Source organism: Strigops habroptila, chromosome 2 (genome assembly GCF_004027225.2).
Source record: "Strigops habroptila isolate Jane chromosome 2, bStrHab1.2.pri, whole genome shotgun sequence".
NCBI classification, from domain to species: Eukaryota; Metazoa; Chordata; class Aves; order Psittaciformes; family Psittacidae; genus Strigops; species Strigops habroptila.
Genome location: NC_044278.2, coordinates 37,462,703 through 37,486,419, shown reverse-complemented (window position 1 = coordinate 37,486,419; position 23,717 = coordinate 37,462,703). Strand labels below are relative to the sequence as shown.

Here is a 23,717-nt window from a genome sequence, read left to right as displayed (position 1 = left end):
ACTATCTTAAATGGCATACGTTTTTGTTTATCTGGAAGAGGAACGTGGAACAATACATAACTGGTTTTATTTAGAACATCAGCTTTATTTGCACCAGGTTTTACTTACACCATCAGTTGAATTTAGAAACAAGTATACTATAGGGGCCTGAATCTGTCTCATAAGCATGTAGATGGCAGGTATATCAATGGAAAAAGATCTAGAAAAACACCTGTAGCTTGTAGGCAAAAAGGGAAATCAAGAGTTGCATGGAATTAAGAGTGTGCTCTCAATGTTCACCCTCATCCATCCTCCAAAAACTAGTGCAAGTAAAACATCCTCTACTCACGTTAGCCCACACTGCACATCGGAAAACCACATGTAAGTTGGTAACAGCACACAGATCTCTTCAGATGAGCAACAGCCACATCAATGACTGCTGCATAAATATAGCTTTCATGTGTACAAAAATCTCTTGCGTGCATTGTAGGCACGAACATATTTGCTGATTCAAGGCTAGCAAGCTATCGGTAAATCCAGTATACAATTTCCCCGCTTTTCAGCATGCACATACTTCCCTCAAGCAGGCCTTTATAGAGAAGGCCTTGTAACATTACCCAAGAAACCAGCGAGCCTGGAACTTATTAGATATGAAGCAAAAACTCGCAGTAGAAGAATGTACAGTGATTCTGTGAGATCCCTCAGGAGAATAGAGCAATTTTAACTGAAATTTGCTGGATGACTCCAGCTGTGGTAGCATGGAGAGAGAATGTGATACTCCAGTGAAAGCCCTGGTTATCTTTTCTAGTTAAGGTATTTTTTGCCATTTCGAAGAACAGAAAATCCTAGCAATAAAAACAAACAAAATCAGTGGGAGATCATAAGGCTAAAACAGTCAGCTCAATAAAGCAACTCCATGGGAAGAACTAGTCCCATGTGGATTCTCGCTAGGAACCTTGAAATAAAAGTGAAAATTTCATTCTCATTATCAGAAACTTTTGGATAACTGCAGTTACTCTGTGACCCAAATCTTAATAAGAGCTTGGTTAAAGACATCACATTTCTTAGCCACATGGGCTGAAAAAGGGAGAAAACTTTTTGGCGTCTTCTGGACTGTCTTTAGTGCAGCAAAAGAGATGTATAGACATACCTATCATCTTAACTATCTGACTTAATTTTTATTTCCAAGTTAAAGATTTATACTAGACCATATATTACAGTGCTTCTACAAACCAGCCAATTCAACTTCCTAATTAGTAAAAGCTCAAGATGCAATACAACACTGTGAAAAAGTAAATATACCTTCCAAAGAACAGAACCCAACAGGCAGTCTATCTCCAGATTTTGCAGAAAGGCCCTTGTTCCTCTAGTTAGTTCCTTCTGCAGGTATAGCTAAAAACAGTTTCATGAATGTCCCTTGTTAGAATACAAAAGCAGCTGTAACGATATTGAACAAGGATCCACAAGATCTAAACGCTGTGGATCTCCATGGAATATGAGAGACTTGGTATCCCACCATTCTGCCTTTGCCAACAGAGCAGTTGCTTGAGTAAAGTATAAAGGAAATTGGGCAAATATAAAGTGGTCTTTATATTGACATAATTTGTCAGCTTCTGGAAATTAGTGGCTTAAGGATTTATTTATTATTGTTGAACGCCTCTCTGTCATAATTTTAAATTCTTCCCTATTTCATTCTTTATATACAGAAATAAGACTATCATTAACAGTGTACGAACTTGTTTTAATTAGAAATTGCTTGTTGCACTGTCTTCCTCTTTTAAGGTTATTAAAATGCAGTTTGAGCTGAAATCTATTGCCTGAAACATAGGAACACAAAAAGCATCTGAGATTTAAGTCCTAAGACTCTAAGAAAGAAAAATGATGTATCACCGACCACAAGTACAAACAACTCCACCCTCAAACAGCTTCTTCTTGATGACTGACGGATTGGCAACTGACAAAGGTTTTCTTCAATAGCAAAAGCTGCATTCTGACATAATTTTGGGAGGAAAAAGTGTATGAAGAGCAAAAAATTTGAAAATCTAGTGGAGCCACCTTCTTCCACAACCAAATTTCTCAAAATATGAAAAGGCCTCTCACATTTCTTGAAGAGTTGGGTGCTTGCTTGTTAGCTTTTTATTTGTGCTTTAATGTTGCCTAGTTAAAGAAAATGCTGAAGCCGAGAACGTAGGTAAATTATTATACTTCAAATTTTAAACATTTCAAGTTAGGACTATATAAAAAATGGACAAGAAATTCAAGGGCTGGTAAATTAGTTCTATTGCAAAAACAAAGTTATTTGACTTTTCTAAAACCATCAGCTCTGTGATGTTAATTCGATAACCAACTCTCCATGTTTTCAATCACTGGTATATTATTAAAGTCTGGTCTTTAGCATTGCTGGTACTACTGCTCAGAAAACAGTTTGTAACTGCTTACAAGTAATGGTTCCTGATTTTATGAAAATAGGTTTATAACTTAGTGCAAAAAATTAATGGCATTAGCTGCCTCTAAGTCATTCCATGATATTTCGATAATGCTGGCAGTTGTTTTATTAGCATAGCAGCGTAGTGGATTGATATTAGAATAGAATATACTATAAACAAATATTAATCTATCTAGCTGGAAAAAAAAAAAAAGGGTGATTTAAATCTGAAATAATCACAGTAACTATAAGCCAAAGTTCTGACAGACAGAAGAGAGAAAAACTTTATTAAAAGATATCAGGAAGGAATAGATCACTGAGCCATTTTTTGTGGCAACAACACTCCGTTTTTCTGAACATGTGATTATTAGTTGAATAATCTAACAAAGAAAACTAATCAACAGATGCAAAAATCATGCAAGAAAGCTTTCCCCACTGCAAATCAATGATGAAAATAGACAACCTAGGCCAAAGAACAGCTACTAGCAGGCCACAAATAATTGGAAAATAGAAAATGCTTGGAATCGGTGGCCATGAAATGTTACCTAGGTAACTAATTTAAACCAACAATTGCAAATGACTATTGAAAATTATGGCAAAAGTAGTAAACAAGCAGAAGGTAATAAAAATACTATATTAAATTTCAGAAGCAGAAAACCATACATCTAATCTTCATTAGTTATTTCCAGATTGGTCAGGCTTAAACATTGAACTTAAAATGTAAACATATTGGAAACAATGTTGTGGGTGAACAAAAGATGGTTCCTAAGTTTATGTAGGCTTTGCTTATACAAGCACAGTAGCCAAGTTTTTGGTAAGCTGGAAGTCAATGTGAGGATAAAACAGTCAGCAAGTCTGGATAAAAGATCAAGTAGTCATTTTGGTGTCTAAATAAAGCTTAAAAATCTATATTCTAATATATTTGTAATGAATACACGTATTAATATCCTTTTTAAAAGACTTTGTCTATGCCATGCATATCCAGTTTCTCTTTAGTTATACCCCAGGTGAGACCCTTATCTGGTCCAAGTAATTTTCAGCTGCTCTGATGCAAATAAAAAGAACCACTGATTTTGAAACATACCTTTCCTTTTATTTCCATAACAGGTTTATGGAGTGCCTAAGAGTATAATCTAGATGAATCCAAAACTAGAAATACCTAAACAGATCGCTTGCCTGTTGCAATTCATGTTTCCATAGATCTCATGCCAGTGAAAATACAATCACAAAATAAAGTCACAGAATGGCTTGGGTTGGAAGGGACCTTAAAGATCATCTAGTTCCAACCCCCCTGCCATGGGCAGGGGCACCTCTCACTAGACCAGGTTGCTCAAAGCCCCATCCAACGTGGCCTTGAACACTGCCAGGGATGGGGCAGCCATGACTTCTCTGGGCAACCTGTGCCAGTGTCTCACCATCCTCATAGTGAAGAATTTCTTACAAATATCTCATATAAATCTACCCTCTTTCAGTTTAAAACTCTTAAGCTTTGCCCTATCACTACACTCTGTGATAAAGAGCCCATTTTTCCTGTGGGTCCCTTTAAGTACTGAAAGGCTGCTATAACATCTCCCTGGAGCCTTCTTTTCTTCAGGCTGAACAACCTCAACTCTTAGCCTGTCCTCAAAGCAGAGGTGCTCCAGCCCCCTGATTCTCTTTGTAGCCTCCTCTGGACTCACTCGAGCAGGTCCACATCCTTCTCGCATTGGGGGCCCTATGGCTGGACTCAGTACTCCAGGTGGGGTCTCAAAAGATCAGAGTAGAGGGGGAGAATCCCCTTCCTCAACCTGATGGTCATGCTGCTTTTGATGCAGCCCAGCATACAGCTGATTTTCTGGGCTGTGAGCCCACACTTCCAGCTCATGTTCAGTTTTTCATCTATCTATCAGTACCTGCAATTCCTTCTCCACAGGGAAGGAGGATTCTTTCAATCCATGTTTGGGATTGCCCCGACCCAGGTGCAGGACCCTGCACTTGGCCTTGTTTGAACTTCACGAGGTTTGCATTGAAGCACCTCTCAAGCTTGTTCAGGTCCCTCTGGATGGCATCACTTCCTTCTAGAGTATAAACCACACCACTCAGCCTGGTGTTACTGCCAATTTCTCTCCCAATCTATCCTTGTCACATACATTCCCTCCATATCACTGTTATCCACCATCTTATCTTGTGGTATTTTTGGGGGGCTTTGAATCAGATCTTCAAATCAAAGCATTTTAAAACTTAAAAATATCAAACACAAACTAAAAATACATTGAAAGACACCATTAACACTCCAGAGTTGAACTGTCAATCATGATTATAAAGTGGAAACAAATAATTTCTTGCCTAAAGTACTCCATCTTAAGCCTGTACCTTAATCCTTGAAAGAATTTAAAAGTCTTGAACTCTGTTAGAGGTATCACATTTAAACTTGCAGCTGAAGTCTTCCAAACAGTTAAACTTCTTTATTATTGTAGAAGTTTAGATTTTTTAAGGGATTGAAAGTGCCACCTATTCCAGACCTAGTGTGTGTCTCAGCCTGTGCTGTCACCACCATCCTTGCATTAATTACTGCAAAGCCGTCTTAAAAGTTCAGAAGCAGTGACTGCCTGATAATCAAGAATTTTGCCAATACTGTTGGAATATTTTAGCTTGCTAAACTTAAGAGACAAGACTATCAGAAAAATCCCAAATTAGCAACAGGATTCATGTATTTTGTTGGGTTTATTGCTGAAGAAGCTTAGGAAATTTCTACAGTAGTCTTTGAAAAGCATATATGAATTACAATAAATCTAGGTAAAAAGTACCCTCTATCTTCTCTTTTTTTTTTTTGCTTTTGACTTTCCACGGTATTTTGTTGTAGAACATGACTTAGCTAAAATTAAAGTACAGACCTCATAGATCCAAGATCTGTTCCTTTCTTTGGTGTTAACTGATTATATAGATTTGTTTAAATTGCTGTTCCATAAGGATACATACTTTCCCATCTATAAAAACACCAATACCTCAAAAATATGCTGAACTAATAACACTGTAGCATTTTAGGTGCTGTAGTCTTAAAACACACTAAGTGTATTAAAGAGAACGTCCTGGAGTTCTGCTTCCACCTTTAATGTAGTAAACTACTTTTGCCTATCTGGCATCCAGCCGCTGACACAAAATATGCCTTCATTCTGAGAGTTATACCTAGATTATCTTTTTATGCTTCCTGTCAGTCACAAGTATATAAAACAGTGGATTTTTTTGGTTTAGCCTGTCATAGTAAAGCCATTTATAACTGCATATCTGTATCAGGATGTGGTAGCAAGACAGTAACCAATAGAACTGAAAATAGAAAGGTTAATTTTCCCTGTAATCATAACACAATCAAATGGAAATGGAGAAAAAAACCATAGTTGTAGCTGAGCTTCCTTTCATACTATTTTATTCATACCACACCTCTACCTCTGATTCCTAATACTATTAATTCCTTTGGAAAGTTTCCCCACATACCAACAAATACTATGTTTATTCTACTGTATCCTCTTCTGGTCTTCTGGCCAGTCTATGTACCCTACACCAACCCTAGCCTACCACAGTCCTTGACATTCATTTCGCTCGTGATGGAAGCTGCATCAGTCTTCAAATTCTTCAGGGAACAATGTGATCTTAAAGAGTTTTTACTAGTTTTGGTAAGGACAGGATTTTTAATGACAGAGCAATCGAAGCAGAAAAGAAAAATAAAAGGGAATCTATTTTGAACAGGTAATAGCCCGCTAACTGACACATGCAACCAGTACACAGAAGATGAAAGCATGAATCCCTGTGAGCATGTAACTTTGTAATAGAGCCCTACGATTGCTATTATCTGGCCACAACCATTGTAGTGAACTTACAGGGTCTCAGCACTGGAGTTTGACAAGCTTTCTCTATCTGAAGGCTTGTTGACTAGCTTGTAGAGCTTTGCTTTACGTGCTTTAGCTGTGGCAGCAACTTTTTTAACTGATCAGGCCCCTATGACTAATTTGTTTTACTTTTATCTTTGTATGGTAATAGCAGAACCCACAGCCATAAATAACTCACAAATGGTCAGTTAAAGAAGGGCAGTCTGGGAGCAGGAGAAAAGTGGGTTTAGGAGCAACAAAAAGAACAAAGAAATAATATCTAACATATGTAAAAGGCACCATATATAGAAAAGTTGGAGCTCTAGGCTAATGAAAAAAGACAGAGATGTAAAGCATGTTATTAAACATATAAAAATGATCCCAAATGAGTCCTAGATTGAACAAGAAACTAATATCAGCATCATCATATCATTCCCAAAATAGGATGTCAGAAGCTGATGGCTTACAGCATTAATCTCACCAGCAGCCCAGCACTACAGACTTCTGTGTGCATCAAACCTGGGACAGAACCCTCGTGGACCTTCATCATTAGGTAGATGCACATAAGTGTCACCAGACATTCATGGATTTTTTTACCACTCTTTTTTCAAGTTTAAGTGCATGATGTTTGTTCTTAAATATATTTTGTCTAAATTGCCCTGGAACATTAATAATAAATTCCACTCAGCTTTTCATTGTGTGATTTATGATGCTAGAATCTGAACTGAATTAATCATAATGTTCAGCTAGTTGTATATATGTGATTGTACAAAGCAAGGACTTATGGAAATTACTTGCAATTAAGTGTATTTATATGAAGCAGTATTTTCATTTCCGTCATACAGTAGCACATCATGAAACAAAACTGCTTCACTAAAATCTCACCTTAATTTCATGTACAAAATTACTATCATAAAAGTGGAGGAAAATAAAAAGGTATATAAGAACTGTTAGTACAAAATCATTTACCTTTGTGTCTATAGCCAGACTGATAGCCTGCATAGCATCCACAAGTATCAAACAGTTGTGCAGAAACTGTTCGGGAGTTCTTGGCTTAGTATACATCCTTACAAAGTGAGTAGCAATCTAGAGAGGACAGAGAAATCAAACTGTTGATCTCCCACTAAGCAAAGTTACTATGTTTGTATTTTCACTCTTTCAACAATCCATAAAATCTAAATTTTGAACTAAAATTTAAAAAATTAATACTGAAATAACCACTAGACTTGCTAAAAGTGAGTGATGTTTTTTTCTTTTCAAAAACCACATATGCTAACAGTTCCAAAAGAAAATAGGGCCTGAATAAACCCACTTACATTTATAAATTGTATAAAACTTGCACAATATTAAGAAAAGTCCTTACCAAATACGGACAATAAGCTGCCAGCTGTGCTGCCAATACCAGACCATCTAGAAGATCTCGGTCAAAATTTACTATCCATCTCATTGGTGGTACTTCACCTGATTTTAAAACAGAACAAGGTGAATTAGACTTTTCTCCCCTGGGATGCCTGTTTTTATACTAAATAGATATTATGAGAATTTGAAATGACTGAGTAGAGGAAAGAATAGAAAAAGGAAACATCCATTCACATGTAGAATTTCCCAGGCATAATTCTCTTCTGGAGCCATTGTTGAAAACATGAAAAATCTCACCTAGAATATTGTAACTATTAATCGTATAGTCTGATACAGCATTTAAGAGTATTTATCACAAGGGAAGAGAAGGCAGGTAAACTAAACTTGACAGATTAGGAACCTAAACATGTAAATTATTTTTATAGGTATAGCATTCGAAGGGTTACTGAAACTCATGAAAATACGCATGAATCCTTTAAAGCTGCAACATTTAAGCACATAAGAAGGAAAAGGTTCTTGATTTTCTTTAAGGTCATATTAAGTTATTTGGCACGAGTGCAATACAAATGAAAGCTAACAGCTCAGTTCCTGCAGCATAGATCACTACTTCTATGATTGTGTTGCAAAAGCCTATGCCTCAGAAGGTTAGATGATTATTTTTTATATTTCACTGTTTTTATTTAAAATAAAACTTATTATTAAGAAAGTGAATCTAGTTTATTTATTAGTATTTCTTATTTAAAGCATTCTGTATCTTAAACATTTAACACAGCATTTAGACAACAGACTTTTGTTCTTAAACATCATATTAAAATATAGAAAGACTACAGTCATTTGAAAAATCTCAACCTTAGGTATTCTCTAAAAAAAGTTACCGACATACCAATAACTCAATGTTTTAAATCACCATCTATACCAATTTACCAGTACTTTGCTCTCCAGATAATATACACTCTGTCAAGCATGAGCACATAGAAGCTGATCCTTTTTTAAGGAGAGCAATCTTGTCACAATTATTCAGGTACTGAGTCATGTCTTCTCGCTTGTGTTATTTGCAGTTTTCTTCCAGTTACTATTGCAAACATACTTATTGCTCAATTTTCTTTGTTTTCATTACTATCTATCTCAAGTCCAAGCTCCCAAATTTAGGGAACCCTTTGGACTTCAGCCACTGACAAGGTTTTCAGATAGACTGGGATCATGTTTTCTCATATAGTACAAATTATATACCTTGTATTTCCCTATACATCCAGAGAGTGCATTGTTTACCAAGCCAATTTAGCTTCCTAAATTGAACCCCCCCATATGTTACAGAATCTGAGATGATAAAAAATCTCCAACATACTTTAAATACATAATCATCTTAATGTAATTATAAAAAGCAATGTTCCTTTCTTCCAAAAATGCTACTATTAAAAGATAAAAAATGGTTTTTTGATGAATGTTATATGAACTGTTATAATAGCAATATGACAAAGTTCAGAACCATCCACTATCTTCATTAGCAAAAGAAGAATTTGGAAACACCATTAGTTGATATAGAAATAATTCAAAAGAATGGAGGCATAAACTGTTTCATCAGGTTACACATTTCAGATCTTTATTACAAGTCTGTTTTTATTAAGAGCTTCATTCTGCAAGACCCAACACATGAAAGCAGGAAGACAAATCATGTATGTTTTAAAGGCCTCTACCTTTATAGAAAGAATACAATAAACTAAAGGAAAGTTCAAGAAAGGAATAAATTCTTTATGCATTTGGATACTGAAGAATACTAAATCTTGCTCGTACAAATTAGATGACACTATGCCTTAGATGTAACACTTCAATCAGTGTTATTAAGGGTTTTCAACTTAAAATTATTTTGGGGTATGTTATATGGCCTATGAAAAACAACTATCAAAACCACACTGACTAAGTAGGCTGTTGTATATTGAAAGTTCTTAAATTTCTTAAGGTAACCTTATACACTCCTAAGTACCTTCAGACATCAGCCAGGCTGATGTAACCAAGCAAGTTATTGTCCAAAAGCCAGGACAGAAATCCAAAAAACATTGAAACTGGGGAAAAAAAAAATAAATCATAGAATCATAGAATAGTTAGGGTTGGAAAGGATCCTGATTTTAAACTGAAAAAGTGACAACCATTCCATGTGGCGTTGACGACACTGAATCTTCAAAATGTTTTTCTACTAGCACTTATTTTACTTGAGTTTATACCTCCTTAACTGCCTTTACCCACTTTTGTTTGATATCAACTTTGTTTGCAATATTGTAGTTAAAGACAGGGAAACCATTGCTAGAAATGCTGCTGCTAATGCCAGGTCATAATTTATCAACCATCAGCTCAAGTAACATCAACTGATCCCCCAAGATGTACAGTTAAATCAGATTTGCAAGCATCTATTACCAGCTATAGGTACAAATTTGGTTGCGGAACTCGTCACTTATACCGAACGTATTAGTTGTAAGCTTACAAAATTGTTCTGTGTAATTGTTCTATTGTGCTGTAAATATTATGCTTCAGACTAAATTTAAGATATAAACTATTCAAGAACAAAAAAGAAGAAATAAAATAACCATGGGGCAAATCATTAAATAGGAATTGCATTCAGATGAAATCCTATATTAATATAAATATATCAAATTGTAATCTCAATTAAAAATTAATTCCAGGAAAGACTAATTTTTAAGCATTTGCTTTCATAAAATAAGCTAGCTAGCACATGAGAGAATCTTATCAAACTGTGACTGTATATGTCACAGAAGAATGAAATTCTTACAGAATTTTCAAAGATTGCTCATGAATATCCAGAAGTAAAATTTTGATAAGCATATGCTTTGCAGCTGGAGGTGCTGGTTCGTTATGATCCCAGTAAAAAAGACACTCAGACTTCCTGAAGTATCACTGCCGCTTATTAGACCTAATGTCATGGGGAAAAAGAGGTTGTTATAAATAACCTTGTATCCTCTCAGTCACTGGAACTGACCTCCAGTCAGAAAGCAGTACGCTGTACAGATGAAGTCCGTGGGAGGGTTAGCTCTTACAGAATTTTTTTTTTTAATAAAACAATTCCGCTAATCATTTTTACCACCAGATAAAAAGGATGTTCATGCAAGAACATCCTTAATGTCACAGTTTTAATTAAAGACAAGGATGCAATGGTGGCATAACCACTGGTACCAAGTGGGAGCTGCCTACACGCCCCTCTGTTACAATTAGCTTGCTAAGTTTGTCCTGTAGCCAAGGGGTACGCATAGTGCAGCACAGGCCTGTACCTACTGCGGTTAACTGTTATGTGGATCACTTAGCTCCTTTGTGTACAATGATCTTCCAGTCAGAATCACTACAACATAATAATGGTTTGATGTATTTATGCTATTTGGAGAGAAACTCCCCAAAACAATTTAATTAAAAATTATTTAAAAAAAAAAAAAAAAAAAAAAAAAAGCTGTCCTTTCCAGAAAACATCAAAACCAAAAGTATTTTTTATTACCAAGTACTTTGTGAGGAATTACTTGATACAACTTCAGAATTATCTTTTGCTGATTTTGAAAGGAGGGAAAAAATACAGAGGAATCAAGTCTCCCATTAGTGATCCAAAGCTGCATTTGAAGTACAGGTCAAAAAGAATTATTTAGAAGACAATTCTATACAGGACTTATTATGACATGACACAAAGAAAGTAGACATCCAGAAAAAAATGCATACTCTGTAAGGAAAGATGCTTCTCTGTGGCATGAGCACCAAATAAAGAACCTCAGATGCCACACAGGAGGATTTTGTGTGCTATCAAGAAAAATACTATAAACCTAAACCAACCTTAGAACCTACTGCTTTTAGTAGCAGTCAGTTCAGGCTTTTTCTTAATTTCATGCTCATGTACAATAATGTAGGAATAATGATGTTTAGTCTAACTTACCAAGCACTAGAGATTTAACATTGCTCCCACAAAATAATCTCTAGCACCTGCTTGAAAGTATTTTGACTGTTACAATAAACCCTGCTGCAGTGGAAAAATGAATGCATCAAAAATTAAGTGTGAAAGTAATTAGAATATTAATAACTAATTAAAAAAAAATCAAATTGCAACAAACCCATGCACTATGTTCTAAGCAAAATCTGCCTTTTATGATACTTTTGTTCATTTATAGAATACAGAATCCTCAGCATCTGAAAAACTTAAATGTCTATCACTTCACATCAACTATTTGCAGATACTTCAGCATTTTAATATAGTTCTAGTAAGAAAGAATAGGAGCAGATGCTGTACAAGCTTACCAACAATGGCACTTAAATTCATCTGAGCTTAACTCTGTGGCATTAATAATTATTTTAGTTTGCCACTTCTTCAATGTGGTGGTGTTTAAGTTTGGTCCAAAATCCCTTATTTTTTCCTATTTATGCTGTAAAGTGCCTTGAAATATTATTTCAAGTAAAAGATCAGCAAGTCAATGAGTTTAAAAGCTGATGGCTGCTGCTATCCACACCTCTATCTGCATCAGACTATTCAGCCTCTTTCCACCAGTCTCTGTTTATACATCCAATTACATTCAACCAGATGGCTTTCACAACAGTAAGCTCTTGGATCTAACCAGGTGTAACTTTGGCCAACATCTTCCCCTACATGCACACCAAAACCTATTCAAGATACAAGAAAATAGATGGAAATCTTACGAAAAATTAAACATTATATAAAATATGTCATATATTAACAATTATACTGTTCTTAAACAGTGAAAAAGATATTAAGTGCATGTTCATTTAAAAAAAATCAAAACCCAGTATTTAAATAATTAGAACGAATATTTCATTTTCTGTAAGTTTTCAAATCAAAATTATAACATTCATTTATAAGTTTGTAAAGAAAAAGAAAAATCCACGGTGTCAGATTTTTTTTCATATTATTTAACTAAAACAACTATTTTTCAAGCAGAAAACTCAAACTTTAAGGGTCCCCAATAATTCTGGAGGGAGAGGTACCAAACATGAAGTCTGACTAGATATATAACATCTTCCTGTTACCTATGTCAGGAACAGAACACAGTAAATACAGGCCTCAATTTCTAAATTAGATGGTATTAATTTTAATAAATTCAGACTTCCATTTTACAAATCTCTACAGTAGGAGACATTAATTTCATACCAATCCCTTGATGAATTGCTTGCAGTTATTTCAAAATATTTAATGTAGTCACTGCAAAACCAACTACTTTAGCAAAATAAATTTTTAAAAGCTATTTTACTTCCTAAAAATTTAGCCTTTCTAATATAAATACACCATTTTACTGATCATAGTTGGAACCTATAAAATTCAATAATCTTTCCATCTTTTTTTTTTAATTAATAGAAATCACTCTCAGCACACAATATTGGTATTTTTAATAAATCACCATTTTCACATTTTTGTTTTAAACTTTTTAAGATTAACTACTTCGGTTCTCATTTTAAATTAGGTTCAATATTGAATTGTTCTCCTGGTTAGTCAGGAAAAAGCACGGTTAGGTGGAGCACAAAGCTCACTGAAAAACAGTAAGCCTAACCATCAGCTGTCCACAAATCAAATTGCAAAATCCTCAATTGTATTCTCTTCAATATTTTCTTGTCGAACTTGGAAAATAGCATAAAACTACCTTAGTCCAATCTGGAGGTAATATCAAGCAGGTTGATTCTGGAAAGAATTGATTCTGGAAAGAAGAATGGGCTACAAGTTATGAAAAGACTGTAATTTAAGCTCTTGAGCAATTGGAGTAATGATCTGAAACAAATGGTATGAAATCAAATAATGATCTGTGCAGTGTGCAGAATAATTCATTCCACAAGTACTAGACGAGAAACTGGATAGATGGAAATTCTGCAGAAAAGGAACTGGGTATAATGACAGCTAGAATGCATAAATAGGAGAGTAGTATCTTAAGCAGGTAGACTGATCCTTTCACTTCTATTCAGTTCCAGTAAAGTCTCGCCTCGTATGAAAAACAGTAATCAGCACCAAACTTCAAGACAGACACAGATCAACTAAGAGAGTTTACCAGGAAAAAAAAAAAAAAAAAAAATGGAAAGTACACAGAAAGACTGAAAGGATGTAACTGTTTTCCCAAAAGGGGTGAGAGGGAGTAACTGAAGCAGAATGTAATAATTTGTAAATATGTATAAAGTTACTAGAGAAGCAAAAATCCATTGCACACCACAATTTAGAAAAGAACAGATGGACTTCTTAAACTCTAGTAGATAAAATTTTGGGTTATGTATGTTAGACAATAACAAACTCTTTCAAATGGAAATGTGTGGAAAATACTGGCAGGGACTGCCTCAAGTGGACAATGGAATCCTTTTTTTCAGAGATTTTTTACAACAATCTAGGCAAATACCTGTCCAGTATGCCTCAGATATAGTCAATTAGTTTTGTCTTTGTACATGAGAATAAAACAGACTATTTCTGTTCTCTTTCTCCCTTTCCTAGTTCAGTGCTTTACTGAAGTGGGTTTTTTTCAAGTTTTGCTTTTATTAACTGATCCATCAGTATGTTTTATCTCACTGACTTAGTAAGTAAGTTGGTAACAAAGTATCTCTTTGAAGATAGACGGTAGTGTTTTCATTCAAAGAAACACCCCAGACAATGAGTAGTTAGATCAAGAGTTCTCAACAATCTCTGCAGCTGTTGTTCCCAATGGTTATGAAGTCAGTCAAAACTGTTCCAATATAGCTAACACATCCCACTTCTAACAGTGAAAATGAAATCCTTAAAACTGTTTGGATCCTCTTCTGAAAAGCAGGAAGAAATTATATACAGTCTTATGCTATATAGACAGACAAATGTATTCTTTCTAGTAGAACACTGTTTAGCCCCCCCAAAAAAACACTACATTTAAACAACTCTTTCATCACACACACCATATTTACTTTTGCTGTGGAAAAAAAATTACCATGAAAAATTACCATTAATCTTTAAAGTAAAATTCCAATAGAAAAGGAAAAAAATGTTGTAAGATGGAAGTATGATGTATTAGTATTATCTGGATAAGAAGACCATCCAGAAAGAACAAAATGGTTTTATACCAAGTGTTAAGATGCTTAAAGGATCATATTTGATTTAATCTACTAAATTTAAGTTATTTTATGAAAAAAAAAAAAGAACAGCAGTAAATCTTTAAAGAAAGTACTGTATTTCTTGTGAAGCTGTTCTACTGTTTTCACAAGCAATAAAAAAGTTAAATCTTGCTATCAGTTGCAAAGTCAACTGATACATGTCTAAGGAGGCACAATAGCTATCTTCAGAAATGATAAATTCTCTTTTATACAGCCACATTTTTTTCAAATTCTGAGTTACTGAGAGAGGAAAAACCATAGAATTAGGCTAAATTCTATAAGACTTTCCAAATAAACCTAATGCATTCACAAAAAATCTTGAAACTAATGATCTTTAATGATCAAAAGTATGAAATGGCACTTTAAAAGAAATTCATAAATTAGACTATGTTACTAAAAGTAACAATTGAATGGTTATATGACAGCAGTCTATGTAAGTAGACATGCCATTGAAAATGGGAACCAGACGTTGTTAAATAGCTCAGTGAAATACACAAATTTGTCAGTAAACGAAGTACCAAATGACAGTATTAAGCAGCAAGCTCAAACCAAAATATTTTACCTACTATATAGATTTTAAAATTACTTAATGCTTCAGAAGGGTGTAATGCAAGAAGTTTGCACAGGTTCAAAATACAATTAAATGAATTCACAGAATAAAATTCTATTCTACAATCTTAAAGAAGTACCACCTCCATCTCCTGTAGTCTTGAATCTCAAATCAGGAAGTCACAGATTATGTATAAAGAAAGTATAGCCATATGTTTGCACTGTTACTCATCTTTATACATCTATTGGAGGTAGAATACTGAGCTAGACAGGCCTTTAAACTATCACAATATGTCCTTTTTAATGTAAATTACTGCAGTAATAATAGTTTATAATATTGTATAACAACTTCCTATTCTGGGATCTGAAAATCTCTGGAGGTGGAACTAATCTATAGCTACAATAATGTCTATAGCTGGTTTTCAATAGCTTACATCTGGTACTGAATAACACAAACATTTAGAGAACAAATATGTAGCAATAACCTTTTCTGTAAGTGTTCACATTACAAGTAGGACAAGGTTTAAAATTATGGTACTGGAATATACAATACAGATCATAAAGATGAGAGGAAATATGCCTTTGAGTATTTTTTGAAAAAGGTTATTATGTTTTTCCTAAAATGTATTTAGGATAAACAGAATTATAATATACCCACCTTCAACACATACAGCATGTGAGGTTACATTTATCTTAACATAGAAAACAAGAAGTCTTTTATTGGAGACTTGCAGGCAAATTACAGTTCCTACTTCAGGCAGGATGCTACAACACTTGCTCACCAAAACTGATAATTATTCTTTTAAGAACTCCTGAAACATCAGGGACAGATCAATTTAATATCACTGTCAATTCATAATAATTCTAAGCAGAAAAGTTCAAGAAGCACCACATGGGGCAATGACAGAAAAATGGATACACTGGGAACATGTCTCATTTGTTCCCATCTGTTGAAGAAGGCTTTTACCCTGAGGCATGAACATTTATCTTTCTGCTCCTCATAAAATTTTCCAACTGCCTTTAGCTATTTATGTAATTCTTTTTTATTTACGCCGAATCTTATCCCAAATAATACCTTAAATTGACAAATTCCTTAGGTTTTATGCATCACATTAGAATGGTGTTACCTTATATCAGTCTCCATTTTGTTGTTTTTCAAGAGAAAGTTTGTATTTGTAAAGAGAACTAGTTTTAAAATCACTGAAAAGCTTCTTGGCTAACATCTCATCTTTGACACTTTGTTTTTATCATGGCGTTTCACTTACAGATCACTTTGATTTAAAATACAATAAATCACAACAATTCATTACCGCATACCTGGCTTCTATACTGGCTTCAGAATGACTACTGTAATCTTACATTATCTTATTTAGTCAAAAAAAAAAAAAGTTAAATACTGTTCTCAATGAAATTCAGTTTGATCCTTACAATGAATTAACAGAACCTTTTTCAATCTGTATAGTCTGAAATACATTTTCTCCTCACAAAATATCTGAAGTTGTATTACTAAATCCACCGCTATACCATACTCAATCTATATATTTGATATGCACTGCAGAAGTAGCAGTAATTACGCAAATAATCAGAAAGTGTATTTATTCTAATTAACATACAAACAGTGCAAAGTGCCTTGTTTAGCTGAAATTAGAATAGCTGTCTAGAAATCTCAAAATGTATTGCAAGTAAGGAAACAAAATTTCTTCCTAAATATTCACCTGATTATTCTTAAGTCCTTTAGTTTTTTGAGAGCCAGCATATATGTATATACACATATACATTTTTATTTATAAGCATATCTGTCTACACACATACACATATATATATGGGTGTCCTAGGTTTAGCTGTAACAGTTATTTTTCTCCTTCTTAGTAACTGGTGCAGTGCTGTGTTTTTGGCTTTAGTCTGAGAACAACACTGATAACACACGTTTTAGTTGTTGCTAGGTAGTGCTTACTCCCATCAAGGACTTTTCAGTCTCTCATACTCTGCCAGTGAGGACGGGCACGGGAAGCCAGGAGGAAGCAGAGACAGGACACCTGACCCAAACTAGCCAAAGGGGTATTCCATGTCACAGCATGTCATGCCCAGCTTATAAACTGGGGTAGTCACCTGGAAGTCCTAGATCACCGCTCAGGTCAGGTTGGGTATTGGTCAGCAGGTAGTGAGCAATTGTATTGTGCATCACTTGTGTTTATTGGGTTTTTTTGTTTCCTTCCCTTTTTAGTTTTATATTCTCTCCACTTGTTATTTCCCTTATTATTATTATTGGTGGTAGCAGTAGTAGTTTTGTATTGTACCTTAGTTACTGGACTGTTCTTATCTCAACCCGTGGGATTTACATTCTTTCAATTCTCCTCCCCATCTTTCTGTGAGTGGGGGGAAAGACAGGGTGGAGAGTGAACGAGTGGCTGCGTGGTTCTGAGTTACCGGCTGGGCTTAAACCATGACAATATGTATACACGCAAATATATATGCAAATATAAGCAGCCCTAAGATTTTGGGCTTTTTTTTTGTATGTTAAATGTATGTTAAATTTCTTGGTGATACCATATTAGGAGTAGCTCTGGACTCCCTCAAAGGTAGAAAGGCCTTACAGAGAGATCTGGATAGACTAGAGAGCTGGACAATCACAAACTGTATGAAATTTAACAAGGACAAGTGCCATATTCTGCACCTGGGATGGGGTAATCCTACATACACATTTAAAATGGGGGATGAGAGGCTGGAGAGCAAAATAAAAACATCTTTTTACTTTTGAAAGATGTTTTTAACAGTTTTTCAAATATGAACACTTTGAATCTTTTTAATATAGGACTGCAGCGACTATCCTTCTTCTTCTTTTACAGGTTTTGAATTATGGCATTCCAAAACTCTAGCAACTTTTAAAGTTTTTTCCTGACTCCTCTTTTCTTTTTTTCTTTTTCATGCTATCAGTAGTTAGTTTTTCAGAGAGAAATGTTGAAAAGAAATATGAAGACATGGTAGAAGGTAAACTGAAAATTTATTACACTCAAATAATTCATGCTTCCCCTCTTATCATTACTCTTGCCCATATAACACCTTAATTGGGCACTCAATCTCATATTTCATGTGTAATTAAGGTCTTAGCAAAATAGGCAAAGATTCATTTTCCAGTTTTACAGCATTTGGTCTCAAGTTTCAACATTGCTTTCCATTTTATGGTCATTAAGACATATTATAAGGCTACCCTCCCAAAACATATGTCAAGTGGCTTTTGAAACCTTTACTATGTAGTAGCAGTAAGGACAGAAGATGTGGAGGTAGTAAACTCCTTGCTAATGTTCTCTCTATGCTATTGAGATCTTAATTCTTGCAAGAGTTCTGATGAATGACATAGTTACCTTCAACTTCAGAAGGAAGTAATAAAGATGTATATTTAAAGCCTCTCTGCACTGCAGAAACTCCGGCTTGGCTCACTGTCACATTTCACATTAAGTACCTTAGGTATCACAGGAAAGACTGAGAAATGTGGCCTGGATAGATCTTCATTTATTTAGTAGGAATGGATCACCTAACAGATTAGGTTGAGCTGGAAGCAGCTTGTCCTGCTTTCAGCTGCGATAGAGTTAATTTTCTTCCTAGTAGCTGGTACAGTGATGTGTTTTGGCTGAAGTCTGAGAATAGGCTGATAACACACAGATGTTTTAGTTGTTGCTATGTAGTGCTTACTCTAAGTCAATGACTTTTCAGTTTCCCATGCTCTGCCAGTGAGGAGGGGCACAAGAAGCTGGGGGGAGCACAGCCAGGACAGCTGACCTGAACTAGCCAAAGGGATATTTCCATGCCACAGAACATCATGCTCAGTATAGAAACTGGTCAGAAGGGGCCATTTGCTGCTCTGGCACAGGCTGGAATCAGGTGGTGAGCAGTTGCATTGTGCATCACTGTTGTTTGTTGGGGATTTTTGTTTTATCTTTCTCTAGCTTCTTTTAATTTCCAAAATTCCCCCAATCGTCCTGACCTTTCCAGGATTACTGAGCGTGACCTTGCAATAACATTGGCTAGCTCCCTCGCATTTGTTGGTGTATCCCATCGAGTCCCATGGACTTGTATTTGTCTGATTTGTTTAAGTGCTCCCTAACCTGATCCTCCTCCACCTAGGCTAAGTATTCTTTGCTCCAGACTTTCCCATTCATCTTGAGGGTCTAGGATTGCTCAGTGCTAGTCTTATCTATAAAGACCAAGGTGAAGAAGTCATTAAGAACCTCAGCCTATTCTGTGTCCTTTGTCACCAGATTCTCTGTCCCATTTAGTAGAAAGAACAGCACAGTAGCCTCATTCTAAGGCAGTAAAGGCAAAAAAGTAAGGAAAGTGAATGATAAAACAGAGGATTCAAAGAGATACTGAGGCAGGTCATTATGAAACAGAACAGTATAAGATCATTCAGTTAAGAACTTTCATAACGCAGAGGTATAAGATCAAGACTATGAATTTCATAATTTGTCAGAATTTTCCCATTTTGTTTAAATTATTGTATCTTTATCAATGCTCAATGATGTAGTTTTTTTAGAGAAAAGGAAATAGAAGCAAAAGAAGAGGGCTTGCTTATGTGCACACACCCAGGTATTTCTGTGTGCCCTCTAGCAAACAGAATACAGTACACATGAACTAAAAATGCTATATACAAGTCAATATAGCAAGGCAGAATCTGTAATTTCCCACATCCAGAAAGCATATATAGTCTCGGCTTTCTCATTCCAATCTTGCATTTCTCTGAAAGCAGAAAAATATAATTAACTGAAATTGTAAGGGAGAGCTGTAATGCAGATAAACATTCCCTGGCAGTAATTCATATTTACCTGTGACTCAGAGTCTAATCTGCAACCAGGTCTGCACAAATGAATACATTAACCTCCTGAGTTATCTGTCCTATTAGTATGACTTCATAGAAGTTATTATTATTACTGAGAACCCCAATATTGTAATTAACTTGTTCTTTTTGGGTTCCAATTTTGGGGACCATTTAAAAATAAATTGGAAAAAAAATACTTTACAATTGCTGATAACCACATGAAACCTCATTTTAAAAAAACCCTTTCTTTTAATATTTTAATACTGTAACATACTCTTTGGCAACTAAAACTACGCTTTCAATAACTGGCTCCTTAAAAAGCATCATCAGTAGATATTTCACTTGGACCAAGATATCTGGGGGGTTTTGCACAGAAGTGTCCACTAGATCTGCTGAGTTCCCACAGGCCAGAACAAGGCTTGCTGTGCCTGAACATCTAGGTGTTACTATAGCCTACAATAAAGAGAATGGACAGTAGAGCTGAGGAATGCATCCACGTGGCATTTATGGTGAGCTACAACACTGGCTAGGTAGCTAGCCACTCTCTCTGCAAATTGTCATCTATACACACGGGACCTGGTTAATATCAAGCAGAGCAGAGTACTTGTAATTTACTGCAAGACAGCTCTGCCAAGGCAGACACAGATAACAAGAAAACAATACATTGCAAACACACCTACTTACTGTAGGGCATGTAACTTTAGCTGAGGAAGCTGCCTGAGTTAATCGTAAAAGTAGACCCAAACTACGACTTGACAACTAGAAATCTATTTCTATTGGATGAAGAGGGTATAAGCTGACCTTTCAATCTTACCAGCAGAATTATTCAAAACATTTAAGAATATCTAATATAAATTGCTTCTATACCCTAAAATGAGAAAAGCAAGGAGATATTCAAAGCATTTGCACAGCAGAGAATATGCCCAAATGAGACTTATGGAAGATTATATGCAAATAGATTATCCATAATTCAGACAGGTCAGAAATCACTCAAGGCAAAAATGATGTCAGACAATCTTTTCCATGTGTGGTTTATGAACCATTCTGGAGTTCTTGCCTGACCATCATCAGACTGCCTTTTCTTAGTGTCAACTATCCATCCAAAATTAATGCTAAAAGAGACAATGAAGTTAGAGTCAAGAAGCAAAAGAGAGAAATCATACAAAGAAATGGAAGTAATAATTACTAGTGGTTGAACACTTCTATCAGATTTGAACACCAGAACTGCCTAGGCCAGTCTTAACAGAACGGGTCATTTTGCCTAACTTAAACAATCATGAGATGTCAAACTGACCTTGCAAGTAGGACAAGATTTATAATCTTGTACCAATGTACCTTGCTCTCCATTACTTTCCTAAATGGCATTAGAATAAAGGCAATACAAAAATTATTCTAAAAATTCTGAACACCTAGCTCTCAAACACACCGCTATAAGCACAAATACTAACAACTGCATGTGACTATAAACAGGAAAATGAAGAGAAAGTGACTACTCTTAGTACTTCCTTCCTGAGATCGTTAATGGAAAGAAGAAAGTAAGAAGGTTCACCGTGCTTTACTATTTATGCCTAGTATGAAACTCTAAGGACACATAGAACACAGAAGATATTTCATAAACAGTGCTAGTAAAAAAGACACTTATCTTGGAATACAGAAACACAAGGAAAGGAAATATGTATGGGTAGGCAATAACTTATCCCAAAAAAATACTTTCAGTGGCAATTTCTCATGATATCTCTATGAATAACAATGCTAAAAGTCTACAAAAGGAGTATTAGAAGGAAGAGTATAATGAAAGAATTATTTCACCTTTTTGACAGTCTTTCCACACAGTTTTTCGATTCTTCTCATAATGTTTATTTAACCATGTGAGGATGGTTCGTTCATATGGAGAATATATATTACTGGATAATGGTTCTGATTTTATTCTTGGCATGTTCTGCACATTTTCCAAGCTGAACTGATCAGTAATACTACGTGAAAAAACATGTGGGAGAACAAACACCTGAAATTAAAAAAAGTGGGTTTTTTAAGCATGAACTATAAAAAGAACAATTTAAAGTTAAATGACAAAACCCCCCACTTGAAACTCAAAAGGTTTTCTAATTTAGAAAAGGTTTAAGAGATTATACATTAGCATAAATATATAACACAAAAGAGAAGAGATTTGCTGAGGTCTTGGGAGTCTGTTAAGGTCCCAGTAAACTAGAAGCTGGCAAATGTTGTCCCAGTTTTCAAGAAGGGGAAGAAGGAAGACACAGGCAATTACAGGCCTCTCAGTCTCACTTCAGTGCCTGGTAAAATTATGCAGAATAGTATTCTGGGAGTTGCTGACAATCATTTCAGAGACAATGCAGTCATTGGTCATAACCAGCAGAGGTTCACAAATGCAAAGTAGTGCTTAACCAACTTAATTTTCTTGTATGAGAAGGTCACCCATCTAGTTGACCAAGGGAAGCCAGTAGATGTAGGTTTCTTGGACTTTAGCAAAGCTTATGATGCTGTCTCTCACAGAATCCTTCCCGACAAAATGTCCAGCATACACCTAGATAAGTCCACAATACGATGGCTAAACGATGGCCAACAGGTCAGGCTCAAAGAGTTCTAGCAAATGGGGTTACATCCGACTGGCAGCCAATCAGCAGTGAGGTCATCCAGAGCTTAATTTTAGGGCCAGTGCTCTTTAGTGTTTGTATGAATGATCTGGACATAGCGATCAAATGTATGTTAAATTTCTTGGTGATACCATATTAGGAGTAGCTCTGGACTCCCTCAAAGGTAGAAAGGCCTTACAGAGAGATCTGGATAGACTAGAGAGCTGGACAATCACAAACTGTATGAAATTTAACAAGGACAAGTGCCATATTCTGCACCTGGGATGGGGTAATCCTACATACACATTTAAAATGGGGGATGAGAGGCTGGAGAGCAGCCCCGCACTTAGTCATATGGTTTAGTTTTATGTAGGAGCAGCTAGTTGGACTATGGGTCCCTTCCAACTCAAGATATTCTATGACTCTGTGATTCTAAATATTTTGTAGTTTTCAACATTTTTCCAAGTTTTGATGAACTGAATGAAATTACTAGACTCATGTTGATTTCAAGAATTACTGTGTATATTCTATCCAAAGCACTGATCACTGAACTACTATACTGGTCTCCAGCACGATCTACAGTCAGTCTTGAATCTTTCATGTGCCAGTTGCTTATTTAGGTCCAAACTACACCTACTGTTTCTCCTGAAAAAATAAGCATTATAATGTCTACAGTAAAATTCTTTATACTCAGAGTCCTTGATTAAGTCTTGCATGAACATACATTAAAATTAAAAAAAAAAGTATATAAAATATAGAAGAAATATAAAGAAGTTAAAAGTAAAAATTCTACACAATATTTTCTTTTCCCCACTTCCCTCCCCCACCCCCCAGCTGAAGTGGCTGCATGGAAAAAGGTATTTGAAGGAAGAACACAGAACTTATTTTGAGGATGATGATGAAGTCAACAGCTTTGGTTCCATCCTCCCTCAGCAAAGAGGTCTCAGGCCTGACCACCTTGACCAGTGACTAAGACTACCAAGGACCATGGTCATAAATGCTAATTACACTGCAAAAGTGTAATTATATTCACAGATAATTTAGGATGAGTTTAAGGACTAATTGTT

The 23,717-nt window shown here is 35.4% G+C and overlaps 1 protein-coding gene across 1 annotated transcript in view; it reads right to left on the bottom strand.

Annotated features, from left to right (window-relative positions):
- Window positions 1–23,717, bottom strand: part of CFAP47 (cilia and flagella associated protein 47) — a 295,005-nt gene that overhangs the window by 198,363 nt on the left and 72,925 nt on the right. Inside the window, exons 33-35 of the mRNA XM_030477406.1 lie at window positions 21,866–22,061; window positions 7,610–7,707; window positions 7,216–7,332 (exon numbers count right to left, since the gene is read on the bottom strand). Of these exons, the coding sequence (XP_030333266.1) occupies window positions 7,216–7,332; window positions 7,610–7,707; window positions 21,866–22,061 (411 nt within the window). The remainder of the gene's footprint in view (window positions 1–7,215; window positions 7,333–7,609; window positions 7,708–21,865; window positions 22,062–23,717) is intronic.